The sequence below is a fragment of the Lipotes vexillifer genome, unplaced genomic scaffold, assembly GCF_000442215.2.
Source record: "Lipotes vexillifer unplaced genomic scaffold, Lipotes_vexillifer_v1.1 scaffold524, whole genome shotgun sequence".
Lineage (NCBI taxonomy): Eukaryota > Metazoa > Chordata > Mammalia > Artiodactyla > Lipotidae > Lipotes > Lipotes vexillifer.
This window is the reverse complement of record NW_006774722.1, coordinates 2523786-2548747: the sequence shown is the minus strand read 5'-3', so window position 1 is coordinate 2548747 and position 24962 is coordinate 2523786. Positions and strand designations below refer to the sequence as shown.

Here is a 24962-nt window from a genome sequence, read left to right as displayed (position 1 = left end):
CCCCCCCCCAACCCCGGCCTGAGTGAGCCAGAGCCTCCGAATCAGCGGCTCCTTTAACCCTGTCCTGTCTGAGCGAAGAACAGATGCCCTCCAGGGACCTACACGCAGAGGCGGGGCCGAATCCGAAGCTGAGCCCCGGGAGCTGTGCGAACAAAGAAGAGAAAGGGAATCTCCCAGCAGCCTCAGGAGCAGCGGATTAAAGCTCCACAATCAACTTGATGTGCCCTGCAGCTGCGGAATACCTGAATAGGCAACGAATCATCCCAAATTGAGGAGGTGGACTTTGAGAGCAAGATTTATGATTTTTCCCTTTTCCTCTTTTTGTGTGTGTGTATGTGTATGCTTCTGTGTGAGATTTTGTCTGTATAGCTTTGCTTCCACCATTTGTCCTAGGGTTCTATCTGTCCGTTTTTTTTTGTTTTGTTTTGTATTTTAAATTGTTTTCATAATAATTTTAATTTTAATTATTTTATTTTACTTTATCTTCTTTTTTTCTTTCCTTCCTTCCCTCCTTTAGACAATGAATCATCCTAAATTGAGGAGGTGGACTTTGAGAGCAAGATTTATGATTTTTTCCCCTTTTTCTCTTTTTGTGAGTGTGTATGTGTATGCTTCTGTGTGAGATTTTGTCTGTATAGCTTTGCTTCCACCATTTGTCCTAAGGTTCTATCTGTCCATTTAAAACATTTTTTTGTAATAATTATTTTTAAATTTAATAACTTTATTATATTTTACTTTATTTTATTTTACTTTATCTTCTTTCTTTCTTTCTTCCTTCCTTCCCTCCCTTCCTTCCACCATCCCTCCCTTCCTTCCACCATCCCTCCCTCCCTCCTTTCTTTCTTTCTTTCCTTTTCTTCTTTCTTTCTTTCCTTCCCTCCTTTCTTTCTTTCTTCCTACTTCTACTAATTCTTTCTCTCTACTTTTTCTCCATTTTATTCTGAGCTGTGTGGATGAAAGGCTCTTGGTGCTACAGCCAGGAGTCAGTGCTGTGCCTCTGAGGTGGGAGAGCCAACTTCAGGATGCTGGTCAACAAGAGACCTCCCAGCTCCACATAATATCAAACGGCAAAAATCTCCCAGAGATCTCCATCTCAACACCAGCACCCAGCTTCACTCAACGACCAGCAAGCTACAGTGCTGGACACCCTATGCCAAACAACTAGCAAAACAGGAACACAACCCCACCCATTAGCAGAGAGGCTGCCCAAAATCATAATAAGTCCACAGACACCCCAAAACACACCACCAGACATGGACCTGCCCACCAGGAAAACAAGATCCAGCCTCATCCACCAGAACACAGGCACTAGATCCCTCCACCAGGAAGCCTACACAACCCACTGAGCCAACCTTAGCCACTGAGAACAGACATCAAAAACAACGGGAACTACGACCCTGCAGCCTGCAAAACGGAGACCCCAAACACAGTAAGATAAGCAAAATGAGAAGACAGAGATACACACAGCAGATGAAGCAGCAAGAAAAAAACGCACCAGACCTAACAGATAAAGAGGAAATAGGCAGTCTACCTGAAAAAGAATTCAGAATAATGATAATAAAGATGATCCAAAATCTTGGAAATAAAATAGACAAAATGCAAGAAACATTTAACAAGGACCTACAAGAGCTAAAGATGAAACAAGCAATGATGCACAACACAATAAATGAAATTAAAATTACTCTAGATGGGATCGATAGCAGAATAACTGAGGCAGAAGAACGGATAAGTGACCTGGAAGATAAAATAGTGGAAATAACTACTGCAGAGCAGAATAAAGAAAAAAGAATGAAAAGAACTGAGGACAGTCTCAGAGACCTCTGGGACAATATTAAACGCACCAACATTTGAACTATAGAGGTTCCAGAAGAAGAACAGAAAAAGAAAGGGACTGAGAAAATATTTCGCACCAACATTCGAATTATAGGGGTTCCAGAAGAAGAAGAGAAAAAGAAAGGGACTGAGAAAATATTTGAAGAGATTATAGTTGAAAACTTCCCTAATATGGGAAAGGAAATAGTTAATCAAGTCCAGGAAGCACAGAGAGTCCCATACTACAGGATAAATCCAAGGAGAAATACCCCAAGACACATATTAATCAAACTGTCAAAAATTAAAAACAAAGAAAACTTATTAAAAGCAGCAAGGGAAAAACAAATAACACACAAGGGAATCCCCATAAGGTTAACAGCTGATCTCTCAGCAGAAACTCTGCAAACCAGAAGGGAATAGCAGGACATACTGAAAGTGATGAAAGAGAAAAACCTGCAACCAAGATTACTCTACCCAGCAAGGATCTCATTCAGATTTGATGAAGAAATTAAAAACTTCACAGACAAGCAAAAGCTGAGAGAGTTCGCCACCAACAAACCAGCTCTACAACAACTGCTAAAGGAACTTCTCTAGGCAAGAAACACAAGAGAAGGAAAAGACCTACAATAACGAACCCAAAACAATTTAGAAAATGGGAATAGGAACATACATATCGATAATTACCTTAAATGTAAATGGACTAAATGCTCCCACCAAAAGACACAGATTGGCTGAATGGATACAAAAAACAAGACCCATATATATGCTGTCTACAAGAGACCCACTTCAGACCTAGAGACACATACAGACTGAAAGTAAGGGGATGGAAGAAGATATTCCATGCAAATGGAAACCAAAAGAAAGCTGGAGTAGGAATTCTCATATCAGACAAAACAGACTTTAAAATAGACTATTAGAAGAGACAAAGAAGGACACTACAGAATGATCAAGGGATCGATCCAAGAAGAAGATATAACAATTGTAAATATTTATGCACCCAACATAGGAGCACCTCAATACATAAGGCAAATACTAACAGCCACAAAAGGGGAAACTGACACTAACACATTCATAGTAGGGGACTTTAACACCCCACTTTCACCAATGGACAGATCATCCAAAATGAAAATAAATAAGGAAACACAAGCTTTAAATGATACATTAAACAAGATGGCCTTAATTGATATTTATAGGACACTCCATCCAAAAACAACAGAATACACATTTTTCTCAGGTGCTCATGGAACATTCTCCAGGATAGATCATATCTTGGGTCACAAATCAAGCCTTGGTAAATTTAAGAAAACTGAAATTGTATCAAGTATCTTTTCCAACCAGACCGCTATGAGACTAGGTATGAATTACAGGAAAATATCTGTAAAAAATACAAGCACATGGAGGCTAAACAATACACTACTTAATAACGAAGTGATCACTGAAGAAATCAAAGAGGAAATCAAAAAATACCTAGAAAAAAAATGACAATGGACACACGACAACCAAAAACCTATGGGATGCAGCAAAAGCAGTTCTAAGAGGGAAGTTTATAGCAATACAATCCTACCTTAAGACACAGGAAACATGTCGAATAAACAACCTAACCTTGCACCTAAAGCAATTAGAGAAAGAAGAACAAAAAAACCCCAAAGTTAGCAGAAGAAATCATAAAAATCAGATCAGAAATAAATGAAAAAGAAATGAAGGAAACAATAGCAAAGATCAATAAAACTATAAGGTGGTTCTTTGAGAAAATAAACAAAATAGATAAACCGTTAGCCAGACTCATCAAGAAAAAAAGGGAGAAGACTCAAATCAATAGAATCAGAAATGAAAAAGGAGAAGTAACAACGGACACTGCAGAAATACAAAGGATCGTGAGGGATTACTACAAGCAACTCTATGCCAATAAAATGGACAACCTGGAAGAAATGGACAAATACTTAAAAATGCACAACCTGCCAAGACTGAACCAGGAAGAAATAGAAAATATGAACAGACCAATCACAAGCACAGAAATTGAAACTGTGATTAAAAATCTTCCAACAAACAAAAGCCCAGGACCAGATGGCTTCACAGGCGAATCCTATCAAACATTTAGAGAAGAGCTAACACCCATCCTTCTCAAACTCTTCCAAAATATAGCAGAGGGAGGAACACTCCCAAACTCATTCTACGAGGCCACCATCACCTTGATACCAAAACCAGACAAGGATGTCACAAAGAAAGAAAACTACAGGCCAATATCACTGATGAACACAGATGCAAAAATCCTCAACAAAATACTAGCAAACAGAATCCAACAGCACATTAAAAGGATCAAACACCATGATCAAGTGGGGTTTATTCCAGGAATGCAAGGATTCTTCAATATATGCAAATCAATCAATGTGATAAACCGTATTAACAAATTGAAGGAGAAAAACCATATGATCATCTCAATAGATGCAGAGAAAGCTTTTGACAAAATTCTACACCCATTTATGATAAAAACCCTGCAGAAAGTAGGCATAGAGGAGCTTTCCTCAATATAATAAAGGCCGTATATGACAAACCCACAGCCAACATCATCCTCAATGGTGAAAAACTGAAAGCATTTCCACTAAGATCAGGAACAAGACAAGGTTGCCCACTCTCACCACACTCACTCAACATAGTTTTGAAAGTTTTAGCCACAACAATCAGAGAAGAAAAGGAAATAAAAGGAATCCAAATCGGAAAAGAAGAAGTAAAGCTGTCACTGTTTGCAGATGACATGATACTATACATAGAGAATCCTAAAGATGCTACCAGAAAACTACTAGAGCTAATCAATGAATTTGGTAAAGTAGCAGGATACAAAATTAATGCACAGAAATCTCTTGCACTCCTATACACTAATGATGAAAAATCTGAAAGTGAAATCAAGAAAACACTCCCATTCACCATTGCAACAAAAAGAAGAAAGTATCTAGGAATAAACCTACCTAAGGAGACAGAAGACCTGTATGCAGAAAATTATAAGACACTGATGAAAGAAATTAAAGATGATACAAATAGATGGAGAGATATACCATGTTCTTGGATTGGAAGAATCAATATTGTGAAAATGACTCTACTACCCAAAGCAATCTACAGATTCAATGCAATCCCTATCAAACTACCACTGGCATTTTTCACAGAACTAGAACAAAAAATTTCACAATTTGTATGGAAACACAGAAGAACCTGAATAGCCAAAGCAATCTTGAGAATGAAAAACGGAGCTGGAGGAATCAGGCTCCCTGACTTCAGACTATACTACAAAGCTACAGTAATCAAGACAGTATGGTACTGGCACAAAAACAGAAATATAGATCAATGGAACAGGATAGAAAGCCCAGAGATAAACCCATGCACATATGGTCACCTTATCTTTGATAAAGGAGAGAGGAATGTACAGTGGAGAAAAGACAGCCTCTTCAATAAGTGGTGCTGGGAAAACTGGACAGCTACATGTAAAAGTATGAGATCAGATCACTCCCTAACAGCATACACAAAAATAAGCTCAAAATGGATTAAAGACCTAAATGTAAGGCCAGAAACTATCAAACTCTTAGAGGAAGACAAAGGCAGAACACTCTATGACATAAATCACAGCAAGATCCTTTTTGACCCACCTCCTGGAGAAATGGAAATAAAAATAAACAAATGGGACCTAATGAAACTTCAAAGCTTTTGCACAGCAAAGGAAACCATAAACAAGACGAAAAGACAACCGTCAGAATGGGAGAAAATATTTGTAAATGAAGCAACTGACAAAGGATTAATTTCCAAAATTTATAAGCAGCTCATGCAGCTCAATAACAAAAAAACAAACAACCCAATCCAAAAATGGGCAGAAGACCTAAAAAGACATTTCTCCAAAGAAGATATACAGACTGCCAACAAACACATGAAAGAATGCTCAACATCACTAATCATTAGAGAAATGCAAATCAAAACTACAATGAGGTATCATCTCACACCCGTCAGAATGGCCATGATCAATGGCCAATGGTTTACTCTAGGGATGCAAGGATTGTTCAACATCCACAAATCAATCAATCTGATACACCACACTAACAAAATGAAGGATAAATATCATATGATCATCTCAGTAGATGCAGAAAAAGCATATGACAAGATTCAACAGCCATTTGTGAGAAAAACTCAATAAAATGGGTATATGAGGAATGTGCCTCAACCTAATAAAGGCCTCATATGACAAACAAACCCACAGCTAACATTATACACAATAGTGGAAAACTGAAAATTATCCCTCTAAGATCAGGAAGAAGACAAGGGTGCCCACTCTCACCACTCTTGTTCAATGTAGTATTGAAATTCCTAGCCAAAGAAATTAGGCAAGAAAAAGAAATGAAAGACAGCCAAATGGGAAAGGAAGAGGTAAAATTGTCACTGTCTGCAGACAACGTAATTTTTATGTATAGAAAATCCCAAAGACTCCACCAAAAAGCTACTCAAAATAATGATTACAGTAAAGTTGCAAGGTACAAAGACAATATATGAAAATCCACTGCATTCCTATAAACTAATAATAAGCTAGCATAAAGTAAAATTAACAATTCTATTTACAATTGGTACCAAAAAAGAAGTAATTTTAATCAAGAAGGTGAAAGACTCGTACACTGAAAAATATAAGATATTGTTGAAATAAATTGAAGATACAAAGAAACAGAAAGATACTCTGTGTCCTCACTGGATTCAAAGAATTAACATTGTTCAAAATTTCACATTACCTAAAGCAATCTACAGAGTCAATACAATCCCTATCAAAATCCCAATGACATTTTCCACAGAAATAGAACAAAAAATTCTAAAATTTATATGGAAGCACAAAAGACCACAAATACCCAAGCAATCCTGAGAGAAAACAACAAATCTTGAGGTATCACACACCCTGATTTCAAACTATATTCCAAAAGCCGTAGTAATCAAAACAGCATGGAATTGGCAGAAAAACAGGTACATAGGTCAAAAACAGAACAGAATTGAGATCTTAGAAATAAACCCGCATATATATGGACAAATTATTTACAACAAAAGAGCAAAGAACATACTACAGAGAAAGGATAGTATCTTCAATAAATGGTGCTGAGAAAACTGGATAGATAGATAAGAAACTAGACCACTGCCTCACACCATACACAAAAATTAACTCAAAATGCATTAAAGACTTGAATATAAGATCTGAAACCATAAAACTCCTAGAAGAAAACATAGGCAGGATGCTCTTTTTACATCAGTCTTAGCAATATCTTTCTATGTATGTCTCCTCAAGCAAAGGAAACAAAAGCAGAAATAAACAAATAGGATTGCATCAAACTAAAAAAGCTTCTGCACAGCAAAGGAAGCCATCAACAAAACTAAAAGACAGCCTACCTGATGGGAAGAAGGTAGTTGCTAATCATATATCCAATAAGGGGTTAATATCCAAAATATATGAAGAACTCGTACAACTCAACAACTCCAAAACACAAAATCTGATTGAATAGTGGGCAGATCTGAACAGACATTTTTTCAAAAAAAGACATACAGATGGCCAACAGGCACGTGAAAAGATGTTCAACATCACTATTTATTAGGGGAATGCAAATCAGAACTACAGTGAGATATCCCTTCATGCCTGTTAGAATGGCTATTATCAGAAAAGCAAGAAATAACAAGGGTTGGAGAGGATGTGGAGAAAAGGGAACTCTTATACACAGTTGCTGAGAATGTAAGTTGGTGCAGCCACTATGGAAAACAGTATGGAGATTCCTCCAAAAAATAAGAATAGAAGTACCATACAATCCAGCTATTCCACATCTGGTTATTTATCTGAAGAATACAAAAACACTAATTCAAAAGGATATATGCACTCCTATGTTCATCACGGTATGATTTACAATAGCCAAGAGATATGGAAACAACCTAACTGCCCATCAAGAGATGAAGGGATAAAGAAGTTGTGTACGTATATACATACACACACACACACAGACACAGCAGAATACTACTCGGTCATGAAAAAGATAAAATCCTGCCATTCGCAACAGCATGAATGGACCTGCAGGATATTACGCTAAGTGAGACAAGTCTGACAGAGAAAGACAAACACCAAATGAAATCACTCATGTGTGCAATATAAAAAACAAACAAATAAATAAACCAAACCAAACCAAACCAAAATGTAGGTACAGAGAACAGAGTAGTGGTTACCAGAGGGAAACAAGGGGGAAGGCAAAATGGACAAAGGGGGTCGACTGCATGTTAATGGATAGAAACTCAATTTGGGGTGGTGAGCACACTGTAGTGAATGCAGAAGTAAAAAATAGTGCTGTACACATGAAACTCATAATGTTATAAACCAACGTTACTTCAATTAAAAAAACCACATCAGTAAACTTAGCAAGGAGGAACTTCCTTAACTTGATAAAGAATATCTACAAAAACCGAGAGCTAACAACATCCTTAATGGTGAGAAACTCAAAGCTTTCCCACTAAGATCAGGAACAAAGCAAGATGCCTTTTCCATCATTCCTTTTCAATATCATACTGGAATAGGAGGTAATGCAAAAAGAAAAGGAAATAAAAGGTACACAGAGTGAGAAGACGTAAAACTGTCTTTGTTTTCTGATGACACAATTATCTATGTAGAAAATCCAAAAGAATCAATGAAGAACTCCTGGAACTAATCAGTGATCATAGCAAGGTTGCAGGATACAAGGTTAATATACAAGAGTCAATTGCTTTCCATTATACCAACAATGAAAAACTGGAATTTGAAATTAAAAACATAATATGCCTTTATATTAACATCCCCCCAAATGAAACAGTTATATATAAATCCAACAACATATACACAAGATCTATACGAGGAAAACTACAAAACTCTAATGAACAAAATCAAAGCGGAACCAAATAAATGGAGAGATATTCCATGTTCGTGGACAGTAAGACTGAGTATTGTCAAGACGTCAGTTTTTCCTAATGTGATCTATAGGTTCAATGCAATCCCAATCCAAATCCCAACAAGGTATTTTGTGGATACTGGCAGACATTCTAAAGTTTATATGGACAGGCAAAAGACTAAGAATAGCCAACACAATATTGGAGAACAAAGTTGGAAGACTGACACTACTCGACTTAGTCTATAGTGTGGTATTGGTGAAAAAATAGACAAATACATCAATAGAACAAAATAGTGAGTTCAGAAATAGACCCACATAAATACAGTTAACTGATCTTTGACGAAGGAGCAAAAGCAATACAATAAAGCAGTGATAATCTTTGCACAAATGGTGCTGGAACAATTGGACATCAACATGCAAAAGAATAAAAATAAAAAATGAATCTAGACACAGAACTTTCACCTTTCACAAAACTTAAGTCAAAATGGACCACAGACTGAAATGCAAAACACAACACTATAAAAGTTCTAGATCACCTAGGAGGAAACCTAAGTGACCTTATGTATGGTAATGACTTTTAGATACAAGACCAAAGGCACACTCCAAGGAAGAAACAATTGATAAGCTGGAGTTTACTAAGTTAAAACTTCTGTTAAAGACAATGTTGAGAGTGTAAGAAGAGGAGTCATGGACTGGGAATAAATATTTGCAAAAGACACATCTGATAAAGGGATGTCATCCAAAATATATAAAAAACTCTTAAAACTCAACAATAAAAAAACAAATCACCCAATTAAAAAACGGGCCAAAAATCTTAATGGACACCTCACCAAAGCAGATATACAGATGTTAAGTCAACACATGAAAAGATGCACCATATCATGTGTCATTAGGAAAATGCAAATTAAAACAATAATGAGGTACCACTACAAACCTGTAAGAGTGGCCAAAATCCAGAACACTGACAAACACCAAATGCTGGCAAAGATGTGGAGCAACAGGAACTTTCATCCATTGCTGGTGGGAATGTAAAATGGTGCAGTCACCTTGGAAGTCTGTTCGGTGGTTTCTTACAACACTCAACATACTCTTAACATATGATCCAACTGTTTCACTCTTTGGTATTTACCCAAAGGAGTTGAAAACTTATACCCACACAAAAACCTGCACATGGATGTTTGTAACAGCTTTAGTCATAGTTGCCAAAACATAGAAACAACCAAGACTTCCTTCAGTAGGTGAAGGGATAAATAAACTGGGATACAGCCAGACAGTGGAATATTATTCTGCATTAAAAAGAAACGAGGGGGTGGGGGAGGAGAGAAACAGGTGAGGGAGATTAAGAGGCACAAACTTCCAGTAAAAAGATAAATGAGCCACGGGTAGGAAATGTACAGTGTGGGGAATATAGCCAATAATTATGTGATATCTTCGTATGGTGACAGATGGTAACTAGATTTATCATGGAGATCATTTTGAAATGTATAGAAATATTGAATCACTATGTTGTATACCAGGAACTAATGTAGTGTTGTAGGTCAACTATACTTTAAAAACAAACTCATAGAGAAAGAGATCTGATTTGTGGTTGCCAGAGGTGGGAGATGGAAGCAGGGGGAACTGGATGAAGGTGGTCAAAAAGTATAAACTGCCAGTTATTAGATAAATAAGTACTAGGGATGTAATGTACAACATGATAAATATAATTAACACTGATGTATGTTATATATGAAAGTTTCAAAAGAGTAAATCCTAAGAGTTCTCATCACAAGGAAAAAATATTTTTTCTATTTCTTTAATTTTGTATCTACATGAGATGATGGATGTTTATTTAACTTATTGTGGTATTTCAGGATGTAAGTGAAAAACATTATGCTGTATACACCTTAAATTTACACAGCATTACGTGTCATTTATATCTCAACAAAACTGGAAGAAAAAATAAAATTAAGAAAAAAAATTAAATATCATCTAGCCATGAAATGTCAAGGCAGAAACATAAATGTATATTAAGTGAAAGAAGCCAATCTGAAAAGACTACCTACTATATTATTCCAAATATGACCTTCTGGAAAAGACAAAACTATGGAGACAGTAAAAAGATCAGTGGTTGCCAGGGGTTGGGGGGAGGGAGGGATGAACAGGCAGAGCACAGAGGATTTTCAGGGCAGTGGAACTTCTCCATGTGATACTGTAAGGATGGACACGTCATTATACATTTGTCCAAACCCACAGAACGTACACCACCAAGAATGAACTCTAACAAATTATGGACTTTGGGTGACCGTGTGCCAGTGCAGGTTCATCAGTTGTAACAAATGCACCATCTGGAGGGGATGCTGATAATGGAGGGTGCTGTGCAGGTATGGGGCAGGGGAATACAGGAAGAGTCTATATTTCTTCTTAATTTGCTGTGAACCTAAAATTGCTCTAAAAAACAAAATCTTTTAAAAAAAATCACCTTTGATGGACTTGAGAGTGTCCCCAATTACCTGGCGCTGACTGCACATGCCCACAAAGGTACCGTGTGGACACATACGCACGCAAGCCTATGTGGGAGCATAAACACAGCACACGAGGCACAAACACAACAGCCTGTAATGCATCTTTGTTTTGACTGAGACGTCGTATGTGCCCTGCATGGAAATCCAACGGCCAGACCCAGACTAGAGCAAATACATTTTTCACTCCAACTGGATCCAGCAGGACAGTGTTCTAGCTGATTCAGGGGCAGGGCTGCCTCGGATGGGGCCTCCACCACCTCCAGAAATTAAACCCTAATGTAGCTACTACTAGAGAATTCAGGCTGGCAAGATGTTCGATAACAAACACTTCCTGGGGTGTTCACGTTAGATGAGACGCCACCTGCAAAGGCTCCATCGACAGTGAGTTATGAGGATAAATAAATAAATACCAGTGCAGTTTCTATGGTTAATAATTGATGAAACCGCTGCCTGGCGCTTTTCTGCTTCTGCACCACAGAGATCTACAAATAACACAGCAGCGTGATGCTGGGAGCGGGGTTTGAACGCGAGAGAAGGAAATAAGAGCTCATCTTCGCCACTGTCCTACCAGGCCAAGCAGAATACGTTTATGAGCCTTTCCCACTATGAACCACTTTCCCCTAAAAGTAAGATTTATAGACTTTTCTCAGAACCAATATTGAATTTTTTTTTCCTCCTAGCATGTTGTCCCAGAGATTCGTTAACTTTGAGGGAGTTGCAAACACACGTGAGAATATGATAAAGGCAAAGAATCCACTTTCTGCCCTGGATCTCAGGGGTTCAGGGACCCCGGATTGTGTACCGTGGCCTCACCTGCAGGTGTCGGGGGTCAGTGTGTGGGCGTCGGGAATCCCCAGGTCTGCCTCACTGCGTGCAATGGGCCCAGCCCCCCCCACCCCCCACAGGATGCTCTTAGGGTTGGATGTGAGCCCTTGACCTCGAGCCCCAGACAACGGTGCCCACAAGAGGGGTGGCTTTACCTGGGTTTGCAAACACAGTCAGTGCAGTCCTTCCTGAGCACAGCCTGGTGGGATCCTGGGCATGTTAACAACAGCAGAGTTTCTAGAATGAGTTCCACCCTCCTCCTTCCTGTCACCACAGTCAAACACCAAGTTCAATTAAGGACGCCGGTTTGAGAAGACAAATAACAAGAGACTCAGGTTTGCCCCACGTCCTGGGAGAACCCTTGGAGGTGGTGAAACGGCTGATCTGCCACGTGAGGCTACAGACACCATCTCCTTTCATCCCGACACCCCATCATTCACTGACATTTATTGTGTGCGTAGGGACTGGCAGAGGAGTCGCTTGTTTATGCCTGCCGGCTTCCTGGAGGAAGCGGTGTTTTAAACCCCGTGGAGCCGCACACACCTCCTGTGTGGTGAGCATGGGAGCCCTGTGGTCAGGGCGTGTAAGAAGCAGGGAGGGTGTGTGGCTGGGTCCCAGGGGGCGTGGAGAGGAGACAAGCCCAGGGGACAGGGACAGGCCACGCAGGTCCTGGTGAGGTCAGGGCGTTAAACCCCTCGGAAGCCACTGGAGGGATGTGAGCAAGGGGTGACGTTCCCTGACGTCTGTCTGTGTGGAGGGGCCAGAACAGAGGTGATGGCGCAGGCAGGGAGCCTCAGGGGAGGCTGAGCACGGCAGAGGGGGACTGGCCCGATGTCTTCAAGGAGGAGCCATCTGCGTGTCAGGTGCAAAGTCCAGAGAGCAGCACGGTGGCTCCAGGCCACAGAAGGTCAGAGGCCCTGCTCACAAGGACAGGAATGGTCTGGGTTTGGAGGCAAAGATCAAGAGCTCAGATCCAAAGATGTCAGGTCAGCCGCACCTCCGAGACCCCAGGGGGACGTGCTGGGTTAACAGGGCAACCGCTTGGAGCTCGGGCCACGTGGGCTGGAGGACCTGTCGGATTGGCAGATGGTATTTAAAGCCACTCATGCAGCAGCTACTCACTGACTCCTACTTAGAACCAGGCACATGGGGACGAGGGGGCACAGTAGTCAAACACATACATGAGGTAATCAGTAACAGTCGAATAATGATAGACTGGTGGGGAGACAGACAACAGTCAGACAAGGACAAAAATCAGGGTAAAACGGCAACTGTGTCAAAGCTCTGAAGGAAGGTTCACAGCGCTGTCATCAGAGCAGGGGAGAAGTTCTGAGCTGACCAATGAGGGGTCGGGGGGCGAGGCAGGTGGGGACCCGCTCAGACTGCAGGGACAGGGCCCTGGCTCCTTCCTTCTCGTCTGAGGCGCGTGGACTGGTCCCACTGCTGAGGACCCGGGCGTGGGGTTGGGGGTAAATGGTCCCAGGGGCAACCTTGGCTCAATAAGAAAAGGAACATGCTACACCATCAGGGGTGACAGTGTTGCATAGAACAGTGACCCCCAAAGATTGGTGCGCCTGGAACCTGGGAATGTGACCTTATTTGGAAAAAAAAAAAAAAGAGATGTAATTTGCTTTTGCAGATGTAATTAAGGTAAGGATCTCAAAATGAGGAGATCATCCCAGATTATCCAGATGGGCCCTAAAACCAATGACGAGTGTCCTTATAAGAAAAGGAGAGGACACGAAGCACTGATGTGAAGACGGCGGCAGAGATCAGAGCACTGCGGCCACAAGGCAAGGACCACTGGAGCCCCCAGCAGCTGAAAGAGGCAGGAAGGACCCTCGCCTAGAGCCAGAGGGAGTGCGGTCCAGCGAGCAGAAGCCAGGGACGCTCCAGACACCCTACAAGGCCCAGGGCAGCACCACCACAGAGAACTGTCCAGCCCCCAATGTCACTGGTGCTGAGGTTGAGGGACCTGCTCCAGCCCGTGAGCCCTGTCTACGCCAGCCGTTCTCAGATGTGTCCCACGTCATCGCATCCGGCAGGATGCTGACGGGTGTTTAAGGGAAAGGGTCCCAGGGCCAGATAAGTTTGGGAAACATCACAAGTTTCATCCTCTTCTTAGACGTCCAGGGCCCTATGGCTGTGAGTTTCTGCAACGAAGAGACCTCAGTTCGACTATCTATCAGCGTCTTCCAACCTCGTGGGTGCCGTGTCACCCCGCATGTACCACAGCACATGCTCCCGGAAATGCTTCACTAGACCAGCGTGGAAAAGGCCCAGAGGTATGCAAGGTCACAGGAGGGGGTGACAGTCAAGGCCAGCGTCTAGCCCTGGGCTCCTGGTCTGTCCACCTGGTCACGATCCACCCTGCCTGTACCCGCTTAGTACCAGCCAGCTCAGGTTCAATGCCAGCCCCTTCCCGACTCTCCACCAACACCAGACCAGGTCCCCAGTGGCTCCACCCAGAGCTCTGCCTGTGGCAGTGACGGTCACCATGAGATGCTTTCAGGAAGAACAATAACCCCTCACTTGGGAACAAGAATCCTCCCCAAAGGCCTTACAGCCATGTCCACCCTTGACCCTCCAACAAGAGACAAAGCTCAGCACAGCCTGCACCAGGACTGAGCACCCTTTTACCTTCATCATGAGGGGTCTACAATGCTCTGTCTCTCTGAGCCCCCAGATCTTCAAGGGTAAGACAGACCAAATACTCTGATCTTTAGGACATGTTGTGAGGACAGACACAGACCTCCTAGGGCCTCGTGAACACGTGGTCCTGAACAAACAGATGCTGCCAAGCTTTGTAGTATTTCCAAGACGACCGCTGGCATCAGCCCCTCTCTCCTTCCCTCCCTCCCACTTCCATCTCATCTCGCTTTCCTATTAACATTTTCTGCTACATTTTCCAAACGCTGGCCATCCGAGTGCCACCGACACCACCTCCTGCCGTGTCATCCCAAGCAGTGATGCTCTGTCACTTACTGAGCCACTTTTGTTTTTCCAATACACGTGAAAATGAATATGCAATTGGCAGAATAAAACAAACTCACTCAGGTCCATCCTAACTGTGCCCTGAGCCTGCCCGCAGGCAGCCTGCTCATGAAACAAGGCGAGGGGGGTATCTCTCTCCATCACTCCCCGGCCCCCTCTGTGCTGGCGGCAGAAGTGCCCCCTCGAAGGCGGCCTTGGGTGCGTGCCTCTGGTGGGAGGTTCCCACCCCGCGGGATCCACCCTCCGCTCACCAGAGATGATGGAGTCATTCAGGGCCTCTTCGTCTTGATACAAAAGCAGGTCATCCTTGAGTTCGGAATTCATGATCAGGTTCTCCTTATTCTCCTCGGACTCCTGAGCCACGGTCCACTTGCCGTCCGAGGCTCCATCAAAGCTCCAAGCCTCGCCCCGCTCCTTGCCCCGCTCCACACTGCACGTCCTCAACAGCCGGACGTCCACGCGTTTCTTCGGGGACCCCTTACCGTCCCTGCCTTGGAAACTGAACCAGAAAGGCAGTTCGTGTTATACATTGTCCAGCTTCACCTGCAAACCCTGCAAAGGTCGCATTGCAAAGACGACCCCCAAGTATGTGCAGCCGATACACAGGACAAGAAGCACCAGAGGCACACACGGCTCTGAGTCCAAGGCAAATGGCTGCTTAGAACGTGCTGTTCTGAATGTCACAGATATGCATGTAATAAACCCCGCCAAGGCTTAGAGCAGCAAACACATCAAGGATTTCCTCAGAACTGAGCAGGGTATTTTATTTGTCCAATATTTCTGCCAAGCCACACGCGTATTCCATCGTCTGTTTTGCCCTTCGATGACTCACTTATCCTCAGTCCATGAGACCAAGAATAAGAGTCAGCTTCCGAGCAGGCTTACCTGTGCTCTTGCCTGATGAAAACGGGAAGCCGTCAGAGTCCCGAGACAACGGAACGGCTACCTCCCCCTCTCGATTCTCCCCTGGGATGCTCCCACCCAGCCCTGGATCCTCCGGGGGAAATGCAGGGACTTTGTGGCTGGTCCCCACGGTGCACATCACCCACTTGACCCCTCCAGGAAAGTGGCAACTGAGACCAGCTACACAGCCCGGTGCAAAATGAAAACATGAGCTCCTTGCTCAGAAGCTAGGAATTCCAAGACGGGGACAGCAAAGCATTGAGTCCAACCCGGAGCCCGCCCCCCATAACTGCCCCCCATAAGGCTGGCCTCAGATGGGGATGTGGGCACACAGGTCCCACTGCCAGGGGAGGGGCCTCACCTGTCCTGGCGGTGCTTGGTGGCCAGCGCCCTGTGCAGCTCCTCGATGACTCGGCTGGGGGGCAGCGGCCGGTGGACGGTGGTGAGATGTGGGGACCCCGTGGGCGTGGAAAGCTGGCCTCGGACAGGAGGGTCAGTACTCTTCCCGCCAGAGCCTTGGAAGAGTGTGGCCTGGCCTGGGGTGTAAGAAGAACCAACAAGAAGATAAGTCTTTGGGGGCGGGGAAGTGGGGCTTTGCAAAAACACAGGAGCCCGTGAGCAGAGAGGACACAGGGCTCCCGGCCAGGTGAACCCACTAGTACCAGTTGCTGCACCATGTCCCTTCGCCCCCAGAGCCGGAGATGAGGTTTGTCCCTGACCAGTTCCAGTCCATCCTCCATCCCTGAGCTGAGCCCATGGCAGTGCCCACAGGCCCCCTGCAAGGTCTCAGGCATCGAAAGCCTCCTTCGCATTTCTCTACTACAAACTCCTGAAGCTACACTTCCTTCTGCGGAACGTGGAAGAACTCCCCCAAGCTCTACGGCCATCGCTCATCCTGAACCACCACCGCGGCCCCCTCTGCTTCCCCACGTCATCCGTCCACGTCCGCCGCCAGCCCTGCACCTCCCCAGAGGGGGCCTTCTGATCACGGCTCTCCCATTCTCCTTGGGACGAGATGTGGCCTGATGACGGCAAGTCCCAGAGCCCCGAAGGCTGCCCGTTAAACATATTTTATTTTTTTTCCTTTTTTTCTTGTTTGGAATTGAAATATAGCTGGTTTACAATGTTGTGTTAGTCTCAGCTGCGCAGTGAAGTGATTCAGATAGATATAGATATAATGTTTAATACTTAAACATATTTTGATATGTTTAAAATGTTGGCAACACATTTTTAAAATATTAAACACCACGCAGACCCAGCGCAGCAAGTCTGTGTGTGGGATCTGGGTGCAGGTGGCTCCCTGACACCTGGGGGAGGGTGGGCTGAGAAAGCTCGTGGGCTGGGGGCCGCTGTGGCTATCTCAGCCGAGCGAGCACGCGGGGTGGGTGGGGAGCGCTGGGTGTGTAGCCTCGGTCCCCTTGTGCCCCAGTTAAGCCCAGGTGAAGGGCCTTTCTCTTCCTCTGCTGCCACCTAGTGGCCACGTGCTGAAGCAAATATTTTCCCCTAAAGGAAATGAATACCAAGTCGCCAAAATGCAGTCTCAGCTGTGAGAGATCCAGGCCAAAGCTCGCAACCCTCCCCTCCCGCCCTAATCCAGTCCCCAGACTCCTCGGTGACTTGTCAGAAAAGGTCTCCAAAGTTCAGGAGCTCCTCGCCCCTGAGGGGCTGGGGGGAGTCAGAGAAGCTGACCCAGGACTTAGGACACGGGGAGAGACGACTCACGGGATGTGAAACAGGCTGAGGTCTGATCCTGTCTAAGCACAACGGGGACAGAGGGTCCCTGAACTGATTATACAGGAGCCAGAAGAAAGTGGGGCGGATGGTGCCTTTTCCAGTGGATTTCCAACTGTTTCACGTTTCAATGGATGGAAGGGGGATTAGCACACAGACCGTAACAAGATGATTATTTGCCTCAAAACTTTAGTCTGTGTGGCCATGTCACCCAAGGACTGAACACTCTGACTGATTCCCAGAGATGGAGAAAGAGGCAGAAAGCAGACAAAGGGGTCAGATCATCTGACTGTTCCTTCGATCACAGTTACCCACACTCGCTGAGCACCTGCTCTACGCAGGCGCTGGGATCTAGGGGTGGGGACACGTTCCCTCCCCAGAGGGGCTGGCCTCCTTGCGGTGCCTGGGGGTGGGCAGATCCTGACAAGTGGTGAGTAGTCATATTACAGGTGGTGGCCAAGGATTAGAGCAAAGCTGCTGAACTCTGCTATCCACTCTCATCTTCCTGGCCCCGCCCTCAGAGGCAGCACGCAAGGCTTTACTCTTAAAAAAAAATCGCCTCTTTGTGAAAGGCCTGCTTTCCTCCTGAGACCTGCAGTGTCTCCTGTTTCCAGCAGGGACGGGACAAGAAATACCCAAACTTGAAAAGACAACACCCCTACTTCCTGGGGCCCTTCAGCCAGTGTGGCCAAAGCTACAGGAGGCAATGCCTTCGCGGGCCTCTGCTCAGCCGTGCTCCCCTCTCTGACCACCACCCTACAGTCCAGTGTGGATTCCTGGCTCCGCCTTGCTGGACAGAGCTCTCACAGAGATGAGCAGAGATCAAGAGACGGACAGAGAGACAGAGGAAGGGGAGATGGGGAGTGGCAGGGAGGGAGGGAGGGGGGAGGTAAGGAGACAGACAGACAGACACTGACTCAGAAGCAGAAAGAGAAGGACAGGCAGACACCTGAATACCCAGAAAGACAAAGCCCCCATCCTGGGGGCTGTGGCTACGCCTCCTGCATCCACCTTCTGGAAGAAACCTTTGAGCGCTGCCCCCACATGTGTCTGAGGGAGCCCGGGCTGTCTGCCCCTGACAACCAGGACTCCTTCTGGCTAAGGACCGCCCTCCCGTCTCCAGCTCTGCTCCCCTGGACCCGCCCAGAGCCCCAGAGCATCGCAGAAGGCAAGGGTGAGAACCAGCCCACAGTGGGAGCCCAATCAGGACGGGTCAGAGGCATGGATGGATGAACGGAAGGAAAAAGGAAGCAAGGTGGATGGGTGGATGCACATAGGCCCACCTGTGACACTCCTCGTGGTTTTGGAGCCTGCCTTGGGCGGTGGGGTGGGCAGCAGCGGGGGGCTGGGGAGCTGGCCCACGGATCTCTCCAGGGGTCTGGGAGGACTGTCCGGGGAATCGGACCCAGCTAAGGCTTGAGAGGGCTCGTCCGTGGTAAGTGGGAGGCTGCCAGCAGCACCTGCTTCTTCAACTCTGGATGCGGACGACATCTTGGCTGGTTCAAAAGCAAAACAGAGAATTCACAAACCACAGTTCCTCTGGCTGGGGTGGGTGTGAAGACAGCAAGGGAGCTTTGGCTGGGTGGGCTTGTTATCACGGAGCAGGATACAGAGGAGTCACCTCTCGTACACATTTCACTCCCCGTGAGTTCTACTATCAATAGAAACATCAGAAGCAGAGAGGAGGGAGGGGGGAGGGAGGGAAATAACTTCAAGGGCGTGGGCGATTCTGTCCCTTTTCCACTCCGTAGCTAGTACTACAGCTCCCACCTCACCTGGGGCTGCTGCTCAGGAACACAGGCTTTGGAATCAGATGCCAGTTGGCCCCTGCACTTACTCTGCGACCTTGGATGAGTTCCTCATCTCCTGTGTCTCCATTTACCCGTGGATGACATCGGACTAACAGCAAGAGTCCCTCACAGGATTGTGAGATTTAATCAAGAAGCGACAACGAGATGTGTGGCTGGCACACTGCAGACCCTCAGATCCCGCAGTGATTGATTTTACGTGCCTGGTTACCAACAGTCCTGCCCCTGAGTGAGGGCTGTGAGCTGAGTGGCAGGGGAACAGCAGGGAGCTTCAGCTTCGAGGAAGGGTCAGCCCGTCCACAGCCCCCATCCCCTCTTCTCCCAGCTGCTGGCTCAGGCTTCTCCCCCTCCCGAAGCACTGCTCCCCACTCCCCTGGCCTGTCCACGCCTGGGCTTTCTCCCAACCCATCAACCTCTCCTTCCCCTTCTCTCTTTCTCCAGCTCGAGTTCCACCATCCATCACTCAAGAACCATCTCACCAATGCCCCCAAGCCCTCTGCTGCCCTTCCTTTGCATTTAGCTAACTGGGAACACCCCATCTCTGGATGAAGCCTCCATCTGCCGGCTCCCGTTCATGTGTCTTGCTGTGGAAGACAGACGGCGACACAGAAGCCCCAGTCCTGGCCATCTCAGGACCACCACCCTCGGGCCCCTGGTCATTCTGCTTCAGACCTTCTCTGTCTCTCTCCTACCTGCAGCTTCTCACGCCCTCCTCCTGTGCAGCCCCACCTCCAGCTTTACAGGGGAAAATGAGCCCATCAGACCAGGGGAGCGGGGGGAGCTCAAACCCAAACCTACCATCCCCAACACAAGAAGAGAGGCGGCCTCCCATCCCCACCTCGGGACCCTAGGCCCCCTGCCTGCTCAGAGCACACACCCCGGGTGCCCCGCCCCACATCGTCTAATTTCGTCTTTGCAACCACCTAAGGGGGAAGATCCTAACATCCTCTGGGAACAGCCTGACAAAGCTGGCCCCAAAGTCACTGTGTGGGAATTCATCCATCAGCCAGAGAACGCTTCTGGGGTTGGGGGGTGGGGGCACTGTCCGTGGTGCTGACCGAGGCAGGCTTGATCACCGCCCTCACAAAGCTTCAGTGAACCTCTAGAAAGGACCACTGCATGTCCCAGGCATCCCATTGCTTATCACCATTTCTGTCCTTTTGGCGTCCCTGCTGGCAGTTGAAGACCTCTCAGGCCAGGCCTTTTCCCTGTGAGGCTCACGGAAATGCAGTCTTTGCCTTAGAAGGGCTGTGGCCCCAAATCCTGATTAGCAAGATCTGAGAAGACAAACGTCCCCTTCCCACCCACTGCAGAAGACAGAGTCAGGTTTGTATCATGATGTTAGTCTGAGCTGAGAACAGCCACTACAGAACTCTCCTTACCTTATGGCCTGCACGGATACCCATGTGAAAACACTATGGTTTTATTTTATCATTATTATTGACAATAATAAAACTGTCCTCAAAAGTATTATTTGCTCATAGGCGTTTTTTTTAAAGACTCCTAGAATTCAAGACTTTTGTTATGTCCCATGAACTGTGACCTGCAACTTCTAAGAGTCTACAATTCTGATTTAGTTAATAAGTTTTGCAAAAATAACATTAAAATAAACATTCTGTGCTTCTAGGTAAAAACAGTTGTGTGCTTTCCTCGGTTAAGCCACAGGTGAGTGTGGAAAGGTCCCTTTTCTCCATGTGGGCACTGGGCCTCCTGGCTTGTGTGAATCAGAGCAGGGCAGTGGACCCTGATCCTGGGGAGGCCATGCTCCCGGGCCCTCAGTGGCCAAGCTCGCAGCCGGAAGCACTGGCTGAGGGGCCGGAGTGAGCTTGAGTACTCGGTCCAGGCCTGGTTTCTATCCTCTAGGCATCCAGCATGTTCCCAATGTCATGGTTTCGGGGGAGACAGGTGGCACAGGAATGGCTCACCTGACCTCAAGCTCACCACACCAGTCTCCCCCATCCATCCTTTGCCTCTGTTGTGATTGACTCATTTCCAGAGGAGCAGCCTTGGTCTCCACCTCTCTGAGCCTCAGTTTCCTCATCTGTACAAACATCTGTATAAAACACCCTCTCCTGCCCACTACAAGGGAGGCTTCCATGAGGTCATGGAGGGGATGTCTGAAGCTATTCAGCACTTTGGACAGTCATGGGCCACACTGCCAGGGATCAAAGCATTATTTTGGAACATGGATGAGTTTTCCTCTCATTCTAGGTCAGGGGTTCTCAACTTTGGCAGTACTGACATTTGGGGCCAGATAATTCTTTGCCTGTAAAATGTTAAGCAGCAAGCCCTGGGCTCTATCTGCCAGATGCCAGAGTGACAACCAAAACTATCTTCAGACACTGCCACCCAATGTCCCCTGGAGGGTAGGATGCCCATGGTTGAGAGCCCCTGCTTGAGGCAGACGCTACTTAGGTTTCTAAGGGGATGCTCTGTGGTGTCTCTTGGCGAGGGAGGCCTGTGGTGAGACCCACAGCTGTGACATACTCTCCTGGGTCCTGCCATCATGGAAAACCCGACCAGCCAGTTGCTCCCTCTGGGCCTTGGTCTCCCCGCACAGACCTGGGAGTCTGGACAAGGTGGGCGTGTTTGAACTGGGCTCCATGGGTCCCCCTTGGGAGGGCTGCCGAGAGAAGGGTTAACAAGGAGACGGCCCTGGGTCAGGGTCCCCACACCCGCTTGGCCAGAGCAGGTCCCCCTGGCTCTGTCTCAGCACAGTGCTGCCACGTCTATCCCTGCACCCTCCTCTGCGGTTCTGGACACCTCGTCCCCTGGTTCCCTCCTGCCGCTCTGGCTGCAGCTGCTCAGCCCCTCTCAGGCTCCCCCTGGGCTGCCCCAGGACCCAGCCCTTGGTCCTCTTCCCCATTAACCCACTCTCTCACCTAATTCTCTCCTCCAGCCCTCTGGCTTCAAATCCATCTCATCTCTGTCAACCCCCGTGACCCTTTCTCGGAGCTCCAGACTCATCCATTATCAGCCACATTGACACCTCCATCTGGAGGTCAAATAGTCAAAATGAATCGCGCGCAAACCCATCTCTTGATTTCCCAGGAGAAACCCCTCCCCAGTCCCTCCATCCATCCATCCATCCGTCCATCCGTCCATCCGTCCATCCATCCCACAAGTGTCCTTGAAGAGTTATGGGGCCCAGGTACCCCTCCTAGGAGCTGTGGACATGGCACTGACCAAGACAGAGCCCCACCTTCACCAGACTCAGTACACGCTCCCCCCACCCCCCAAGCTGTCCAGCCAGACTGGACACAATGCTCAATCCCCCTCCTGTCCTCTCCATCTCATGCCCGCCCCTCGTATCTAATTCATGAATACACCCTGGGCACTCCACTTCCAAAATATTTCTCGGAAATATTGTCCTCCCAGTGTCAGCTGCCACAGCCTCTGCCTGAACCTCAGCAATGACCTTCAAGCTCCTTCCCTTCCACCCATGGCACCCCAAACCCATTCTCTAAATGAGGGTCAGCAAGCTTTTTCTGTGAAGGGCTTTGGCTTTGCAGGCTATAAGGTCTCTGTTGGTGCAGAAAACTCTGGAAGGGCTGGCGACCCGAACAGCAAACTCCCCTGGCTGTGCACCCAAGTGGACGTGTGGCCACCCCTCACCCTCAGTGCCACCCAGTAGACCTTTCTCAGATGACAGAAACGCCTCCTTGTCTGCTACAGTGAGCAGCTGACAAGTGGCCGGTGCAACCGGGGAGACGGATTTTTTTATTTTCTTTGGTGTTAATTCATTTAAATAGCCACGCAGCTAGTGGACAGGGCAGCTCTGGATTTCTGGGAGTGAGTCAGTGGTCACAGCCCTTCAACCAGAGAGTTCGCAGACTAAGATTCTAACAGCCCCAGCGAGGTCCCCCCCGCCACTAGCCCAGGATGCAGTGGGTCCCCCACCCTCTGCTCTGAGGGCCCCTGGACCCAACACACCAGGAACTCACCCCAAACACCCTCCTCCGATGTCTCTCCTCAAAACTCATCACACACTGACCCCCTCACACCCTGACCTGTCTGAGGGATCCTCGGTCTAGGAAACTGGTGTCTCAGCGTCTCCTTTGCCAATCTACGTCTTCCTGCACATCTCGTGTGAGGGTGCAGCAACCACTGTATTTCGGTATCTTGTCAAAACTGAAACGTTAACATCTGTTAAAGTCTCAAGTGTTATATCAAAAAAAAATTTTCTTTTAAATGTAGAAGCCGACATTAGCTTCGCACGTTCCCCGCATTTGGAATCCTTCCCTCGGGGCTGTCCCTGTCTGGCCCTGACCAGCAGAGGTCGCTTCTCACCAACTGAGCTCCCAGCCGAGGCCCTTTTGCCTGGGGCGTGCTGCTGGGTGGTGGGCTTGCTTTATACCCAGTTATCACCCACTGGAGACATTCTGAGACCGAGAGACACCAGCCTGAGAAGAGGGACCTAGAGGGCTGGGGCGACAGCTGCCGTGGTCAGTTTCACAGAACCCCAGTGACACCTGTCTCGGCTTGGACAGCTGGCCCTGGGCAAAGAGACTGGCCAACTCCTGGAAAGAGGTTCCACAGCTCAGGGCCCAGCAGTTGCCAAAAGTTGAGTCCCAGGTGTCAGTGGGACCAGCACAGGCCCTGGACATCGATGAAGTGCGAGGGGGCCATCTCTGCCTGGTACCCGGGCTCACGCTACCTGCACACGAGCTGGTCGTATAGACAAAGACAGGCTGGGTCTGACCTGTAGCCTGCAATTTGCCAAGCCTCTTCTAGACTGCAGAAATAACCCACATTTCAGAAGCAGAGCAAAGCTTGGCCCTAGTTTGGGCTGTAGAGTGTTATAGTTAACAGCATGTCTGCGGATCAACCCCCAGCTTTACCACTTATGTGCTCTGTGGCCTCGGGCAAGTGACTTAACCTCTCTGAGCCACTGCTTTCTAATCTAAAAGCAAAAACAAAAGATGCGGCTAAGATAATATAGCACACACAGAACATGCTGAGTGCCACTTTCCCTTTTAATTAGTGCACTGTTGGGCACGCGAGAGCTCAGCCACTGCACAACAGAAACACTGAACGGGATCCTGTCCCACTTAACATTGAAACAAGGGGTTCTCCTGAGCTTTTTTTAGGGGATGCTCTGTGGCTGACACAGCATGATCCAAACAAAACCAGGAATCACCCCAAACACAAAAGTCCAAAGTCAACCCAAATCACTAAACCCAAACTGAGGATCAAAGAAAACCACGGTCAGAATCTTTGACAGTGTTTCCTTCCTGACATATCTGCGATCATTGGCTATAACCCCCATGCCCCCAGCCCTACCCCACGGTTTGGGGCACATAGAAACAGCAGCCCCAATCCAGGTGTCACCACCTGGCCAAGGAGAGGCATCGCCCCCAGCGCAGCACAGGGGTTGATTCCCAAGAGCAGGCTCTTCACCTTCACTGAAGGGATCACAAACTCATACACCCAAGGGGCCAAGCAGGAGCTGAGAGGTGAGCACCCCCCCCCCC

At 46.9% G+C, this 24962-nt stretch overlaps 1 protein-coding gene across 1 annotated transcript in view; it reads right to left on the bottom strand.

Moving 5' to 3' along the window:
- The window catches only part of PHACTR3 (phosphatase and actin regulator 3), a gene marked incomplete at its 3' end in the record, with an annotated part of 218030 nt that overhangs the window by 55035 nt on the left and 138033 nt on the right, over positions 1 to 24962 (bottom strand). The window contains exons 5-7 of the mRNA XM_007449475.1: positions 18964 to 19176; positions 16311 to 16485; positions 15298 to 15545 (exon numbers count right to left, since the gene is read on the bottom strand). Of these exons, the coding sequence (XP_007449537.1) occupies positions 15298 to 15545; positions 16311 to 16485; positions 18964 to 19176 (636 nt within the window). The remainder of the gene's footprint in view (positions 1 to 15297; positions 15546 to 16310; positions 16486 to 18963; positions 19177 to 24962) is intronic.